The sequence below is a fragment of the Colias croceus genome, chromosome 10, assembly GCF_905220415.1.
Source record: "Colias croceus chromosome 10, ilColCroc2.1".
NCBI lineage: Eukaryota > Metazoa > Arthropoda > Insecta > Lepidoptera > Pieridae > Colias > Colias croceus.
Genome location: NC_059546.1, coordinates 2,432,970 through 2,447,814, shown reverse-complemented (window position 1 = coordinate 2,447,814; position 14,845 = coordinate 2,432,970). Strand labels below are relative to the sequence as shown.

Sequence of the window (14,845 nt, the reverse complement as noted above, 5' to 3'; positions counted from 1 at the left end):
GGATCTATCTAAAGGCAAAAGATTAAAAATTACGCGTTAAAAAATGACTTTAAATTAAGGATATTTTCCTGTGCAGATACTTAAGATGCGCACAAATAAACGCAACCACTGCGGCCAGACAGACAGGCCGGACTATAACCGAAATAGCAAGAGGAACAGCATATCAAAGAACCAACTATACTAAAATTCTCTCTTGTCAACGTTGATACCTCCTATACGATACAGAGCGAGCAGCCTCACGAAGCATTTTCCGCGCGAAGTACTTCGGTCAGTATGGACCTCGGGTGAGCAAAATGGCGGCTCACGCGTTGTTCTCAGCCGAGCCAGGTCCGCGCTGACCGAACTGCTTCGCGCAGCAATTGCTGCAATTGCTTTTGCAATCCCGGCTATTGTCATACGTATGTCACATTTTTACCATAACCCATCTATTTTTTTTTAATTTCGAAGTGAAGTTGAATGCGCATCACAATGGATCTTTCCATAGGAATGTTATTTAAAATTGTAGTCATAATTAGAAATAATAATAGCGATTTGAATAACTTTTGTAGGTACCTAAGTATATCTTCTGCTTATCTGTTAGTTAAAAATTTTAAAAAATATATTCCAAGTAGTTTTATAAAATTATTTTGACTTGTGAGTGTCGCTTTTTGTTTCGCTAATAAAATATGGAAATATTGAAACCGTGTGCACGCCAATTGATTTAAGTTTAAACATTAATTTTTATTTGAAAACTAAAGAAATGTACCTACACACCTGTAAAAACTTTTATAGGTATTCATTTGAAATAACCTAGCCTTTAATTCCCTTTTTGGTCACCTATATATTACTTTAATAGATAACTTTGTGGCAAATTTTATAGGTATCTGTGTTTTTTTTTTCGTTAATTATGCAACTTTCTAGGCATTTAAAAATAATTATAACACCTATTATTGAAAATGTTACACACCAAAACACAATTTTATTAGGAGACTTATTTTTGTTTTATGTAAATATAAAATTTTAATCATAAGTTTTAAATAAATCATTGATATCCACACACCTTGTCTTTATTCCTAAAAGCTAATATCAAGCTATAAGAACATACAAGCGTATTTGGCATACCTACATAGGAAAAGTTTAAAATATTTGTTTGCAGTGGAAATAATGGCAAAAAACGGCCGCGAGACATTGTTTTTCGGAATTCCATGGATGGCGCTGTTCCAAACGCGGTACGGGATGCTCAGCGACATTCTTCACAGTCCTTAATGCAGTGATCAAGAGAAACAATGAACATAATCATTTTCAATTGTTTTAAATGAATATATTAATATAACTAATAACACTCAATTATTTATTTAGATAACCCTGTGCGCATGTGCATTTTATGAAAATTGTCGCAAATTATATCTATCAATTTATTTTAAATGTATTTTTTTATTACTAAAAAATAAATATGGAGTTGTTTCTTAATGTCTATAGTTATATAAAAATCTGTACGTTTGTCTCACTATATCTTATCTATATTAAAGAGTAATAAAATAAAAATATACCTAGAGAACAGCTGATCCGATAGCTGATTTTGGTTTTGATATATTTGTACAGGGAAAGTTTAAAGTTTTGAACGGTGAAAAAACATAAATAATAAGAATGTTATTATGTATAAATTCTATAGTATAAGATACCTACTTAGACGAACTTATATGTACATTAGATACCGAATGAGTTTTAAGCCGTCCGGTCCTAGAACTTCGTACTGAAATAGATCAAATAGATGCAGTTGTTAAGATTTATATACGTACTATATTGAACAAAAAGTTACCTTATCTAGGTACTTACTTCTAAGATAAATCAATAGGTAATCTATATACAAAATCTTCTCAAAACTATTCAATGGTTACAGATTTGAGATATGAAACACAGATATTTTTTTAACTTTTATTTTATTAATATATTATAGATATTTTATTAATAATTTACAGATGGTATCTTCAAAACAACAAAACGGGGGTTTCGAGTACGATACGGCAATCATATATTTACGAGACAGTACGAAAGAAACTTAAAAACAAGATGGCGGTGTGTCAAACGAAATGGCTGCCGTGCGTTTGTCATTACAATCGGAAATAGAATAGTAGGGTTTTTGGATGAACACAATCATGATTAATTATTTTTTATTCTGTTCAATTTTCTGAAAAATAAGACTAGTTGACACATTTTTATGTTACTAAAGGTAATAAAGGTTAAACTGATTGTCTTAAGGTATTTTAAGTTGTTTGTTTAGTTACGTTGTTATATGAATTCAAAATTTATTTTCATCTTTTCATGTGCAATCTTTTCTTTAACCCTTTCCTTACAAAACCTTAAATTTGGAAATATATTATCACTATTCACAATGTCACGATCCCATTCCCTGTACTGACTACAAGTTACAAATAATATAATTTTAGGTTCTAAAGTAATTATGATACCTATAACTTACAATTACAATAAATGTCGGAATCGAAAATAATCTTGTATTTATTCTTATAGCGCGATGTAAAACTCATACCGTACGACCGCAGTTGCTATGAGTTCTGTTTTGTAGATTTCTAAAAAAAAATAGCACTGTCACGGAGGTAACATTAAGACTATGTGTGGAAAATGTTGAAGTTTTATTTTATTCAAAAAATCCAAAATTTAAAAAATTCCACCAAGAGATAACAATATACCAAAAGTAAATATTCCATTTAATTAAATATCCATTGAGCGCCTGGGAGTAAATATTTTCAACTTTGTTGATACCCAAATATACTTAAAATGACATATAGCTAAAGTTTCACTAATTTTCAGTGCTCTTCTTTCAAAAAAATAACGGGAAACAAGTGGCTATAGTCGACGGGTTTACCTTCTATGCAGCAGCTGAAAGTGACCTTAGAACTATATGGAGGTGTACATATGGGCCTAAATGTAAGGCTCGGTTCACATACACTTACGATCATGTCATATTACGACCTAACTTCTACCATATACACGTGGCGCCCAAATACGCTATCAACCAAGGCATTTTTGTACGTATGTAAATTAATAGACTAATTGGAACGAAGTTCCTTATCGTGCGTTGCGAAAGGGGGCTAGACGGAATTAAAACCAAAAATTGTAACGACATTACACTATAGTTGTAAGCCGTGCAACGTGCGCGTGTTTCTCTGCTTGTCTCTCTCTCTCATAGAACTTCTTTCTATCCGGGTGTCCCTTGAAAAGTCTCAAGTTTTCCTATTTATTTCTTAGGGCTATAATGATTTTCCATTATTTAATCCTGAGATTGACACTTTGAATATCATGGGGACTAATCCCCTGTTTTTGTATTAGACAATGCGTTATTAAATTGTTATTGCAATAAATTACTTAATTAACTTATATTGTAAATAAATTAGATATATAATGTTGTAAAAATTATATACGGTTTCTGATTGTTTTTACTTTTACTTTAAATTAAATCAATGTCAATTTAATATACACATTCAACTGAAAATAAATAAAATTGAATTACGAAAAATGACTGTAAGTTTAATAAATAAAAGTTTTACGTAGGTAGGTATAATCTTTTTTTTTTCATTCAAAACTAAGATAACATGGTTTTTTTATATTAAACATACCTACTGTATATTTTTCTCTGCAGATAATTTTATTTTTCCTATTTTCCTCACCTTTAAATATAACGGAAAACCTTTTAAAAGATATTTACCTAACGAGGTTAACAGCTTTTTAATTCAAAACAGGTAACGGGCACTGTCTTTTTACTCATTAGCTTGTAGACAACCATTTTCATTAAGGTAGTATTTCTTCGACATGTGTTGATTATAAAGATACCTATAATCACTATTTGATAACTATGACATGTACACTTACTTAGGATTTTGGCTATTACCAAGGTTAATATTAAAACTATCAATAATGAATGAATTTCGGCACTAAAGTCGTATTTCGCCTGCAGTGAACCTGCAATTTGTTAAGAAGATGGACGGCAAAGAGCTGGCTATCATCAACGGATATACGTTCTACTGTCACAGGATCACTCCCAAGAACCAGGTCTGGAGTTGCACTAAGGGATGGAATTGTAGGGCTCGTTTCATGATCAGCGTCGATGGGAGGAAATTTACGAAAACCTTCTTGGAGCATAACCACCAACCCCCGACATATTATATTAGGGATGGCGTGTATATTAAACTTTAATTCTGACTAGAATTTAGTTCTAGGAACTAAATCATGTCACGGGTAATTGAAATAAATTCATCGTGTTTAAGATAAAGTAAATTAAAAATAAGAAAAATAAAAATTTTCGTTATTTGTTTCAAAAAAAAATTACATATGCTGAATTGAACCTCTTCTCTTTCATCGTGTTACATAAAAAATATTTTTAACTTAACCTGCCATTTTGAGTATTGAGAGTGTGTGTGTATACGCGCGTATGTGTGTGTGTGTATGTCTTAGTATGAGTGGTTATATCAATTGACCGTAAGATTTTATTTATTGGTCGTCTCGTATTAGGATAGGATATAGGGTTAGAAAAAAAATCTTCTTTGTGCTTTTGAATAAACCAATAAAGGGGTTGTGAATATATGTATATATATATGTGTGTATTGCTACATATATGTATGCTTAATGTATGGAGTCAGATCAAATAACTGTTTGTGAAATAAAATGGGTGTAAGTATTGCTAAATATACTGAGTTTTTTATTGACCTAAAATATTGTTGTTTCATAAATGTCCTTAATAAAAGCTTATTAATGTACAGTCAAATCATGGTGAAATGTACGGCCTTCACTTAAATAAGGTCTTAGACAAATTCTACAGGGTTACTTGTAAAACACCAGCAACCTCGCAGAACAAGATAGCTAACATCATAAGTAACAACATTTGTTCTACGACTATTGGCATAACGCAATAAATTATTTTTAAATGATTTTTTGAGCTTTTATTGTAGAGGTACTCTCCTAACATTAATTGTAAGTCTATGTTCTATTCATTATCAAAATGACGACGTGACGCCCCCTTCCCCCTCTCGTTCGCTTCTTGTTTACGTTATTTTTGGGATGCGCGTAGAGTTTATAATATTCAAGCGGAAAATTAAATGAATATTTATTTTTGTATGAAAATAAAATTATCAAAAGTCGTAGAACAAATGTTGTTACTTATGATGTTAGCCATCTTGTCCTGCGAGGTTGCTGGTGTTTTACAAGTAACCCTGTATAAGTTTTGTAAATTGCTTGAGTCTAATGAGATAATTCATCCACATTTGTTAGATCTCTTCATACCGATTAATATTTCCATTTTCATAAAACAACTGAGAGTTTAAGGGCGGCCGTCACGGACCACATCAAGCAGTTGAGACCGACGGCTTGAAGCCGCGACCGCGCGGTGAACTACAGACTTTCATTCATCGCCGTACACAGACTGCTCGAGCAGTCGCGACCGCTTCAAGCCGTCAACTGCATGACGAAATTCCACCGTGCCGTTGACGGCTCGCGAGCGGTGGTGAGGCATACACCGACAGCTCGTGCCGAGCAGATGCTCGTGCAGAGTCGTCGACGGCTATCTCCCCCGTGAAAATCAATGACTCGACTAGTCAGAAAAATCAACGTCTCGAGCGGTTGGTAGCGACGGCTGGAACAGCCAACAACCGACCACTCGAGCAGTTGACGCCGACCGCTCGAGCCGTCCCATTACGTCGCTCAGCCGTTAACTGCTCGAGCTGCCCGTGTACGGCCACTCTAACAAAAACACAAGCTAATATACAATATCCTTGCAGCGGAGTTCCAAATAGGCGCCAAGGGGAAGCAGCAAGTCCTCTACCGTGGTCAGAAGTTCTATAAACGTGGGGACAATGGTGGTAAGGTCAGGTGGTGTTGTACCAAACGGTGGTGTACAGCTGTCATCTATAGTATTGGCAATGATATCGTTAAAGTGAAAGACAAACATTTTCATCCTAGTACGAGGGAATATAATAAGGATAATATGTTGCAAAGAATTTGAACTTTCTACAAGTGATGATAAGACTACGCATGATAAGGAATGGAACAAATCAAATCAACAAGAAAACTATGTGTTTTTTTTAAGAAAATTAATGGAATAATGTATCACATGTGAACAAAATTGTTTATGAATAGGAGTGGTTAAAAGAAACAATATCAACTATACTTATATAAATAAATATTGTGAGTTATTTTAAGAAATTTGGTGAAATAATCACATGTGAAACAAATTTGTTATGTTTAGAGTTTTCTCTTTTAGTGTGAATTACTTAAATAATTTTCTTGTATACAGATCTTTTCTTGTACATATTAGATCTAGGTACCACTAATTAGATACAAATTTAAATGTATTTACTGGTAACAATAGGTAAATAAGTTAAGTGTTATTACTCCATTAATATTTTATAAGAGTTTATTTTTAAAATTGTAAATAAATTGTTTTTTTTTTAATTGGAAACAAACTTATTTTACTTGTATTCATAGACAACGAATTTAATATATAATAACGAATAATTTCTTCCCGAATCGATTTAAATTGATGAAAAAAAGTAATGGCACTATTTTATATTTAGATATATATATTTAAAGTCAAATATATGAAAAGGTAAAATTGTTTTTCTTTTTCAGGTAATCACAATAACATGCAGGAAGAAATAAAGACACATTTCCCTTACAGATCTCTGGTGGAAAAGCACCCTTAGATTATAATCTAACTCGCAAGATTGTAATCTGTCAACAAATTTTAATGCAAATTATTTGCTGGCACAAATCAGCGCTCTGCAAATTAAAACCGGCTACCTACTCACCTACCTGCTGCAGGGGCAATTAATTGTGATGTGTAAAGGCTTGCAGGGGCAATTTAGAGAACAGCTGAAATTGCTATTATTTTGCCTCTATTTGCTAATATAGTATACAAGTAAATAAATGAATTCGGTTTTCAGCACGACGTTTCGCCCCATTGCTGCAGTTCATAGAATCGCGACGTGGCAACCGGCTCATCCTGCTAAACGGCTACAAGTACTCCACAAAGCGGCAGATCATGGTGGGTGGCGTGGATAAGAGATGCTGGCACTGTTCTACACACAACGCGCGCGGCTGTAGAGCCCTGCTTCACACCCTTGACGACGAATTGTACAAAGTTAGAGGCTCCCATAACCATGACCCTGTCTATGAACCCCATACGAATCTTAATGTGTACTAGGTTTTACCCGCTCCGTTCCTATTGGTCGTAGCGTGATGATATAGCTATGTTGACCCAACCTGTTCATGCAAAAGAAATAATTTCATGCAGTGCTTTTTTTAATTTAGCCGGGACCTACGTACAGACTGGATTGTAGATCACCCCAAGTATTTTTTTTTAATATGTTCAGTGTATAGTTTTGACTTGTTACGTTTTTACTAGGAATATGTATAGATAATAAAGAAATTCACCGTGATCAAAACTGTCCTTTGACCCCCTTTCTACACCGTCAGCTCACCCACCCTTGACCTTCGATATGATCATCTAGACATGTCAAGGAATAACTGTCAAAACTACACGAATTATTGCATTAATGGTCAATTTTTGGCTTAATTTTATCGTACTACGAACGCGCGTGAACAACGCGTAGGTAAACATTCACGTTCGCCAAGCTTCACGGCACTAATGTCACAGAATACATAATAGTAGCTAATCGCTACAGAACGGACACTCTCCACCTCCCGCCAAAATTAAACAATTACTTCACCCCGCATGATCAGCCTGAAAATGGTCCGTATTTGTCTGCAAGGACGATACGCAACGAAGATTGACAACATTAATCAAATTGACTTAAAGTAATTTTATTATTTTGGATTTGTGATTATCGTTTTTCGTAGAAAATGGTTAGATATTGTGCTGTTTAAGGAGCACGGTATTCGCGTTTTTCATCAGCGCATAAAACGCGATTTTTTTTACGCTAGTCACAAATGTGCCAACCATATAGCGTTAACACACACATTTGCAGTCTCTAAAGTGTGACTGTCAAAACGATAATTTTGTATGGAGTGTCCGGGGTGTGCTAATGTAGAGCCGCCATTAAGGTTGGTACGTGAATGTGTTTAACAGAATGTACTGTATGATGTATCTATTTTAGGACACCGCCTACACGTCGAATAAAGTACTATTATTTAAGCTTTTATTATATTTTGTATCATTCATAAATAGGGTCATTTAATTATAATTTATTTGTAAGGTTGCGCTAATAAATATTTAATATTTTCTTTTGATTTTTTATTTGTTTGTATATTACTAAATTGTCCTTTTACCGAATGTTTAATTATTCTTGTACTGTGTGAAATTCCGAATCAATTTAAAAAAATACAGAATGGTAATAAAAAAAATTCCCAATAAAATCATTCAATATGTTCTTTTCCAGAGACAGCAATGTTTGTTACATCAAGATATGGGAATCCACTGCTTCTTTACAATGGTTTCAGATATTATTTTAAAAAAGCAAGTAAAACAAAGGATCCCATGAGAAAGCGGTGGGTCTGCGCGACCCAATCGTACAGAGGCTGTAAAGCTGCTATAATTACGTACGATGATGTCATTATAAAAACAAAAACGATCCATGATCACGTGGCAGACAAATGAAAACCAAACCGTCACAAATGACGTCACTTTCTCGTGCTAGTCATAATATGGTAAAAAGATGCTCCCAATTAAAATGTTTTGTTTGAATAATTATAAATGAGACTATAATTGTTCTTTTCAATTTCTGAATATTAAAACGTTAAAACCTTTAATTTCTAAATACTCGCGTAAAATCAAATACAACATAATATATCTATTCCAGTAACATTCTTGACTCGCGAGAACGGTAGAAGAATCCTTTTTTACAATGGGCACGTGTACACAGTACACTTCACCAAGAAACACAGTGATGGTACTGTTAAGACCAGGTGGTATTGCAGGAAGCGACACCTGAGGTGTAAAGCCGCTCTGTACACTACTGACGATGTCCTTAACTATAAAGAGGTCGTTCATAACCATTAATTTTAATGCCCAAATTTATATTCCGTGGTCAAACAACGACCATTGATTGTCCAGTGTTACTTTAAACCTACTTTTATATATTATATAAAAAATAAAAATAAAATAATTAATATTTTCTTTTGGGTTTTTATTTGTTTACATATTATTAAATTGTTTTTTACCGGTTGTTTAATTATTCTAGTACTGTGCGAACATATTTTGAAGTTCCGAATCAATTTAAATAAAATAGAGAAAGGAAATAAAAAAAAAACCTCCAATAAAATCGTTCGATATGTTCATTTCCAGAGAGAGCAATGTTTGTTACATCAAGAAATGGGAATCCTCTGCTTCTCTACAACAATTTCAGATATTATTTTAAAAAAGGGAAAAATCCAAAGGATCCCTTGAGAAAGCGGTGGGTCTGCGCGACCCAATCGCACAAAGGCTGTACAGCTTCTATAATTACGTACAAAGATGTCATTATAAAAACAAAAGCGATCCATGATCACGAGGCAGGCAAATGAAAACCAAACCGACACAAATGACGTCACTTTCCCGTGCTAGACATAATATGGTAAAAAAGATGCTCCCAATTAAAATGTTTTGTTTGAATAGTTAGTTATACATGTGACTATAAAATTGTTCTTTTCAATTTCTGAATATTAAAACGTTAAAACCTTTAATTTCTAAATACTCGCGTAAAATCAAATACAACATAATATATCTATTCCGCTCTGTACACTACTGACGATCATATCCTTAACTATAAGGCGATCGTTCATAACCATTAATTTTTAATACCTACCCATGTGTTTGTGTGGGCCCTGGGTCAAATGCCTGAATAGAAAAAATGGTCATTGAGCAACTGCTCAATGACTAGAAAAAATGGTCATTGAGCAACTGCTCAATGACCACTTTTTCTATACACTTATGCTTTTTTATTGGATTGCAAAATATTATCATTCATATTTTTTGTTGGACTAAGTTGTACGAAAGAAACTAATAAAAAAGTAACGACTATCACCTTTTAGTTTTATTTTTAACCTGAAATAGTTTGATAAGATTTAAAACCATAATATATTCTCTCTCAAACCTCAGAAAATGGACATACTTAACGTAAACATTCACATTTTAGCTCAATACGTAATGTCCAAGAAGGGACGATTGCTGATCCTCCTGAACAACTACACATACTACGGCAACCGTTCATCAGCGAAGTGCAGATGGCGATGTTCAACCCACCAATGGTGTGGGTGCAACGCCGCAGTCATCACCATGAAAGACTCCATCATGCTTGTGACCGGCAAACACACACACCCGCCAAGCAATCAGAAGAGCTACGTTAGTGCTAATAAGTATAATATTAATAGATCCTAATTCACAGTGCTTAAGTATTTCTACAATTCGGTAGTTTTGTTAAAGTGGGCGCCAATGTAACAAAATGTAACGTTACAGTAAGGGCGGCCGTACACGGACCGCTTCAAGCAGTTGAGACCGCTTCAAGCCGTCAGCTGCGCGCTTTGTAGCGACAGCTCGAGCAGTCAACGATCAACCGCTCGAGCAGTCCGTGTACGTCGCTCAGCCGTTAACTACTCGAGCCGCCCGTGTACGGCCGCTCTTAGAGGCTTCAATAATGTATTCTTTCCAAGTTAAATTCTGTGTAATGCCTATTATGTGTACCTAATAGCTTGTAACTATTTTATGGTGCATTTAAACATTCGTGTTCGCCATTCGCCTCGTCCTCGACGATACATTCGTATACGAGTTTTGTCGCGTTCATACATTCGCGTGTCCCTTTGATTCTCAGTACGAAATACTCTTTTAAAACAAATATGTACGTGAATCTCAAAGTGAAAAGTTAGTGAACTATTTACATGTGTGTCTATAATTCGCCTCGCTATTCGCACGAATGTGTAAATGCACCTTTAGAACGAGTATCAATTTTATAGTAACTAGCTACAGTCGTTAAAAATATTGGTAATTAATTTGCATTAACATTATTTCTTGTTATACTAACCCCAACAAAAATTATAGTTTAATATTTTATGTTCCAATATCTATAAAATATTAGCAAACCGGGCGAGCTCCGTTTCGCCACCAGAGATACCTTTTCTTTGCTATAAACCTCACGGAGCCCGAGACTTTTCCAACGAATGCAAAACCGTAGAAATCGGTTTGTGCGTTCTGGAGCTAAAGCGTCAGGAAGGAAAACCCGACTTATTTTTATATAATAGATATTTTTAATGTTCACTATTTAAAACATTGTGATAGCTTAAGTCCTATACTTATAGATAATTTCTATTAATATAGATCTGTAAAGAAATTAACTTTTGTTTCAATTTTAATTTTTTTATCATAGATCATAATTATACTATAAAATCATTTTTACAGGATTAAAATGAAAGACACATAAAGTTTAGAATTAATATTTATTAAAATTCTCTCGGAAATTATACAATGAAGTAATAATAATATTAAACTAATAATAAAAGTAAGAACCTTTACTTCCTACCCATACTTTCAAAACGCTATCTATTAAATTTACTTAGTCTTATTTCTTTCTACGCAAATAATGTAATTGGTGTAATACCATTTTAATTATCCATACTAATATTATAAATGCGAAAGTAACTCTGTCTGTCTGTTACTCAATCACGCCTTAACTACTGAACCAATTTGCATGAAATTTGGTATAGAGATATTTTGATACCCGAGAAAGGACATAGGCTACTTTTTACCCCGGGAAATAGGAAAATTTTCCGGAAATCCCTCGAGAACGGGAACTATGCGGGTTTTTTCTTTGACTGCGCGGGCGAAGCTGCGGTTGGAAAGCTAGTTATAAATAAATAAATTCTATACTTCGATGAAATACAAATATTGGGAACACATCATTTAAAATCAGGTTCATGGTTGTGTTCATTTTTCTCCGAAGTGATCAAGTTATCAGTAGTGATGACTATGGCCTTACAGCGCCAGTAACTACACTTAGTGCAGCGCCACCTACGTTTGGCACCTTTCGTCGTATGTAGGGAGTATTTATGACCCTTGAAATGCATGATCATATACCCCCTGGCATTCTTAACGAAAAATGGTGAGCCTGTAAATGGAGAACGAAGTTTTTATCTATAGTATATTATATTATATTTATACAATATTATAAAGCTGAAGAGTTTGTTTGTTTGTATGTTTGTTTGAACGCGCTAATCTCAGAAACTACTGGTCCGATTTGAAAAATTCTGTCGGTGTTAGATAGCCCATTTATCAAGGAAGGTTATAGGTTATGTATCATCACGCTAAGACCAACTGGAGCGGAGCAATGCGGGTGAAATCGCGGGGAACAGCTAGTTTCATATAATAGTTGAATACTCACTGAAGTACTGAATGTCTACATTTTTTTTCACACACGGCACGATCTGATCCCATACTAATCTTTCGCTTGTGTTATGGAAACCAGATTGCTGACAAACATACATATATAATTTTCAAATAAATACTCTTATAGATAATTAGACACAGCAAACATCTACGGTAATCACACAAATATTTGCCCTGGGTGGGAATCAAACCCACGACCATTGGCTTAGAAGGCAGGGTCACTACCAACTAAGCCAACCGGCCAGTCAAAGCCAACCGGCATGCTATTATCTTAGCAGTTAGTCTATTTTCTTTAGCAGGTCCATTTTCTAACGTTCATAGGAATGGTACAGTACATGTTCAAGATCAATTTCTAAAAGCTTAATAATTGTCGATATCAAAAGTCAAATACAAATAGAATATGTAGGTAGATGAACATAGACGATTGAAGAGAACGTATCTGTTTTTATGAAAAATTTGATTTTAAGACATTTAGGTACTGCCTTTTACTATTTACTTTTTAGCTTCAAAGAATTTTCCATAGCTTGGCAGAATACAGCTGTATACTTTATAGGCAAGAAACTACACCAAACTATCATCTCAGTGGAAACTTATTCTAATATAAAAAACTCAGTTACAGAAAATATTTTTTATTTCCATCTTTACAAAAAATACTATTTTTTATGTCAATATCGACGCTTATGCCAATTTCAAACAACTAAGCGTTTTAACAATTTAAGTTTATATAACGTTATTTGGGTAAAACTGAAAATCATTAGAATTTACATAATGGCCTATTCAGTTTAGAGCGGTATCCGATATCGCCGTGGGTAGCCGTTACGCGAATAGTCTCTATAATATACTACGTAAGAGATATAATCGCGTGCAATCGGGATACCGCTACCCACGGCGGTACCGGATACCGCTCTTATCTGAATAGGCCTTAATTTAAGATAGGTAGGTACTAATCATATCTAAAAGAAAATTAATTTAATGAAACATAACAATAGTTTTATTTGGAATGTTTAATGGTAACCTACTGCACATTATTAAGTATTGTCATTTAAAGTTTTTATAAGTTGAAATCACATCATTATGATCTTTAAGTACTACTATAAAATTTAGCATTCATATTTATTTAAATTCTCTCGGTAATTATACAATTAAGAAATAATAGTATTAAACTAATAATGCATTCTTACCTTTACTTTCTACCCATACTTTCAAACGCTACCTATAAAATTTACTTACCGTTTTATTTCTTTATACGCAATTAATGTAATTGGTGTAATACCGTTTTAATTATTATAAATAAATAAATTCTATACTTCGATGAAATACAAATATTGGGAACACGTCATTCAAAATCAGGTTCATGGTTGTGTTCATTTTTCTCCGAAATGACCAAGTTGTCAGCAGTGATGACTACGGCCTTACAGCGCCGGTAACTGCACTTAGTGCAGCGCCACCTACGTTTGACGCCCATCGTTGATTGTTCGAAGTATTTATAGCCCTTGAAATGCATGCTTATATACCCCCTAGCGTTCTGAACAAATAATGGTGAGTCTGTAAATAGAGAAAGAAGTTTTTATTTCATATAAAAGTTGAATACTTACTGATGTACTGAATGCCTACATTTTTTTCACACACGGCACGATCTGATCCCATACTATGCTTTCGCTTGTGTATGGAAACCAGATGGCTCACAAACATACATATATAATTTTCAAATAAATACTCTAAGAGATAATTAGCACCCAGACACAGCAAACATCTACGGTAATCATACAAATATTTGCCCTGGGTGGGAATCGAACCCTCGACCTCTGACTTGGAAGGCAGGGTCACTACCAACTAAGCCAACCGGCCAGTCAAAGCCCACCGGCATGCTATTATCTTAGCAGTTAGTCTATTTTCTTTAGCAGGTCCATTTTCTAACGTTCTTACGAATGGTACAGTACATGTTCAATATCAATTTCTAAAAGCTTAATAATTGTCGATATCAAAAGTCAAATACAAAAGGACTATGTAGGTAGATGAACATAGACGATTGAAGAGAACAACTTATCTGTTTTTATGAAGAATTAGATTTTAAGACATTTAGGTACTGCCTTTTACTATTTACTTTTTAGCTTCAAATAATTTTCTATAGCTTGGCAGAATACAGCTGTACACTTTATAGGCAAGAAACTACACCAATAAAGCATCTCAGAGGAAACTTATTCTTATATAAAAAAACTCAATAACAGAAAATATTTTTTATTTCCATCTTTACAAAAAATACTAATTTTTATGTCAATATCGATGTTTATGCTAATTTCAAACAACTATGCGTTTTAACAATCTATTACTATATTGTATATAACAACAATTTAAGTTTATATTACGTTATTTGGGTACAACTGAAAATCATTCATCAAAGAATTTACATAATGGCCTATTCAGTTAAGAGCGGTATCCGATATCGCCGTGGGTAGCCGTTACGCGAATAGTCTCTATAATATA

General features: G+C 34.0%; 1 protein-coding gene across 9 annotated transcripts in view; it reads left to right on the top strand.

Annotated features, from left to right (window-relative positions):
• Positions 1 to 14,845, top strand: part of LOC123694735 (protein tramtrack, beta isoform) — a 437,925-nt gene that overhangs the window by 312,016 nt on the left and 111,064 nt on the right. Inside the window, exon 5 of one of the 9 annotated variants that reach the window (XM_045640268.1) lies at positions 10,122 to 11,313. The exons of 7 other annotated variants lie outside the window; for them this stretch is intronic. In XM_045640268.1, the coding sequence (XP_045496224.1) occupies positions 10,122 to 10,363 (242 nt within the window). In that variant the 3' untranslated portion in view covers positions 10,364 to 11,313. Of the gene's footprint in view, positions 1 to 6,932; positions 7,208 to 10,121; positions 11,314 to 14,845 lie in introns of those variants that run through there. One more of the 9 variants, XM_045640257.1, reaches the window with a different exon arrangement.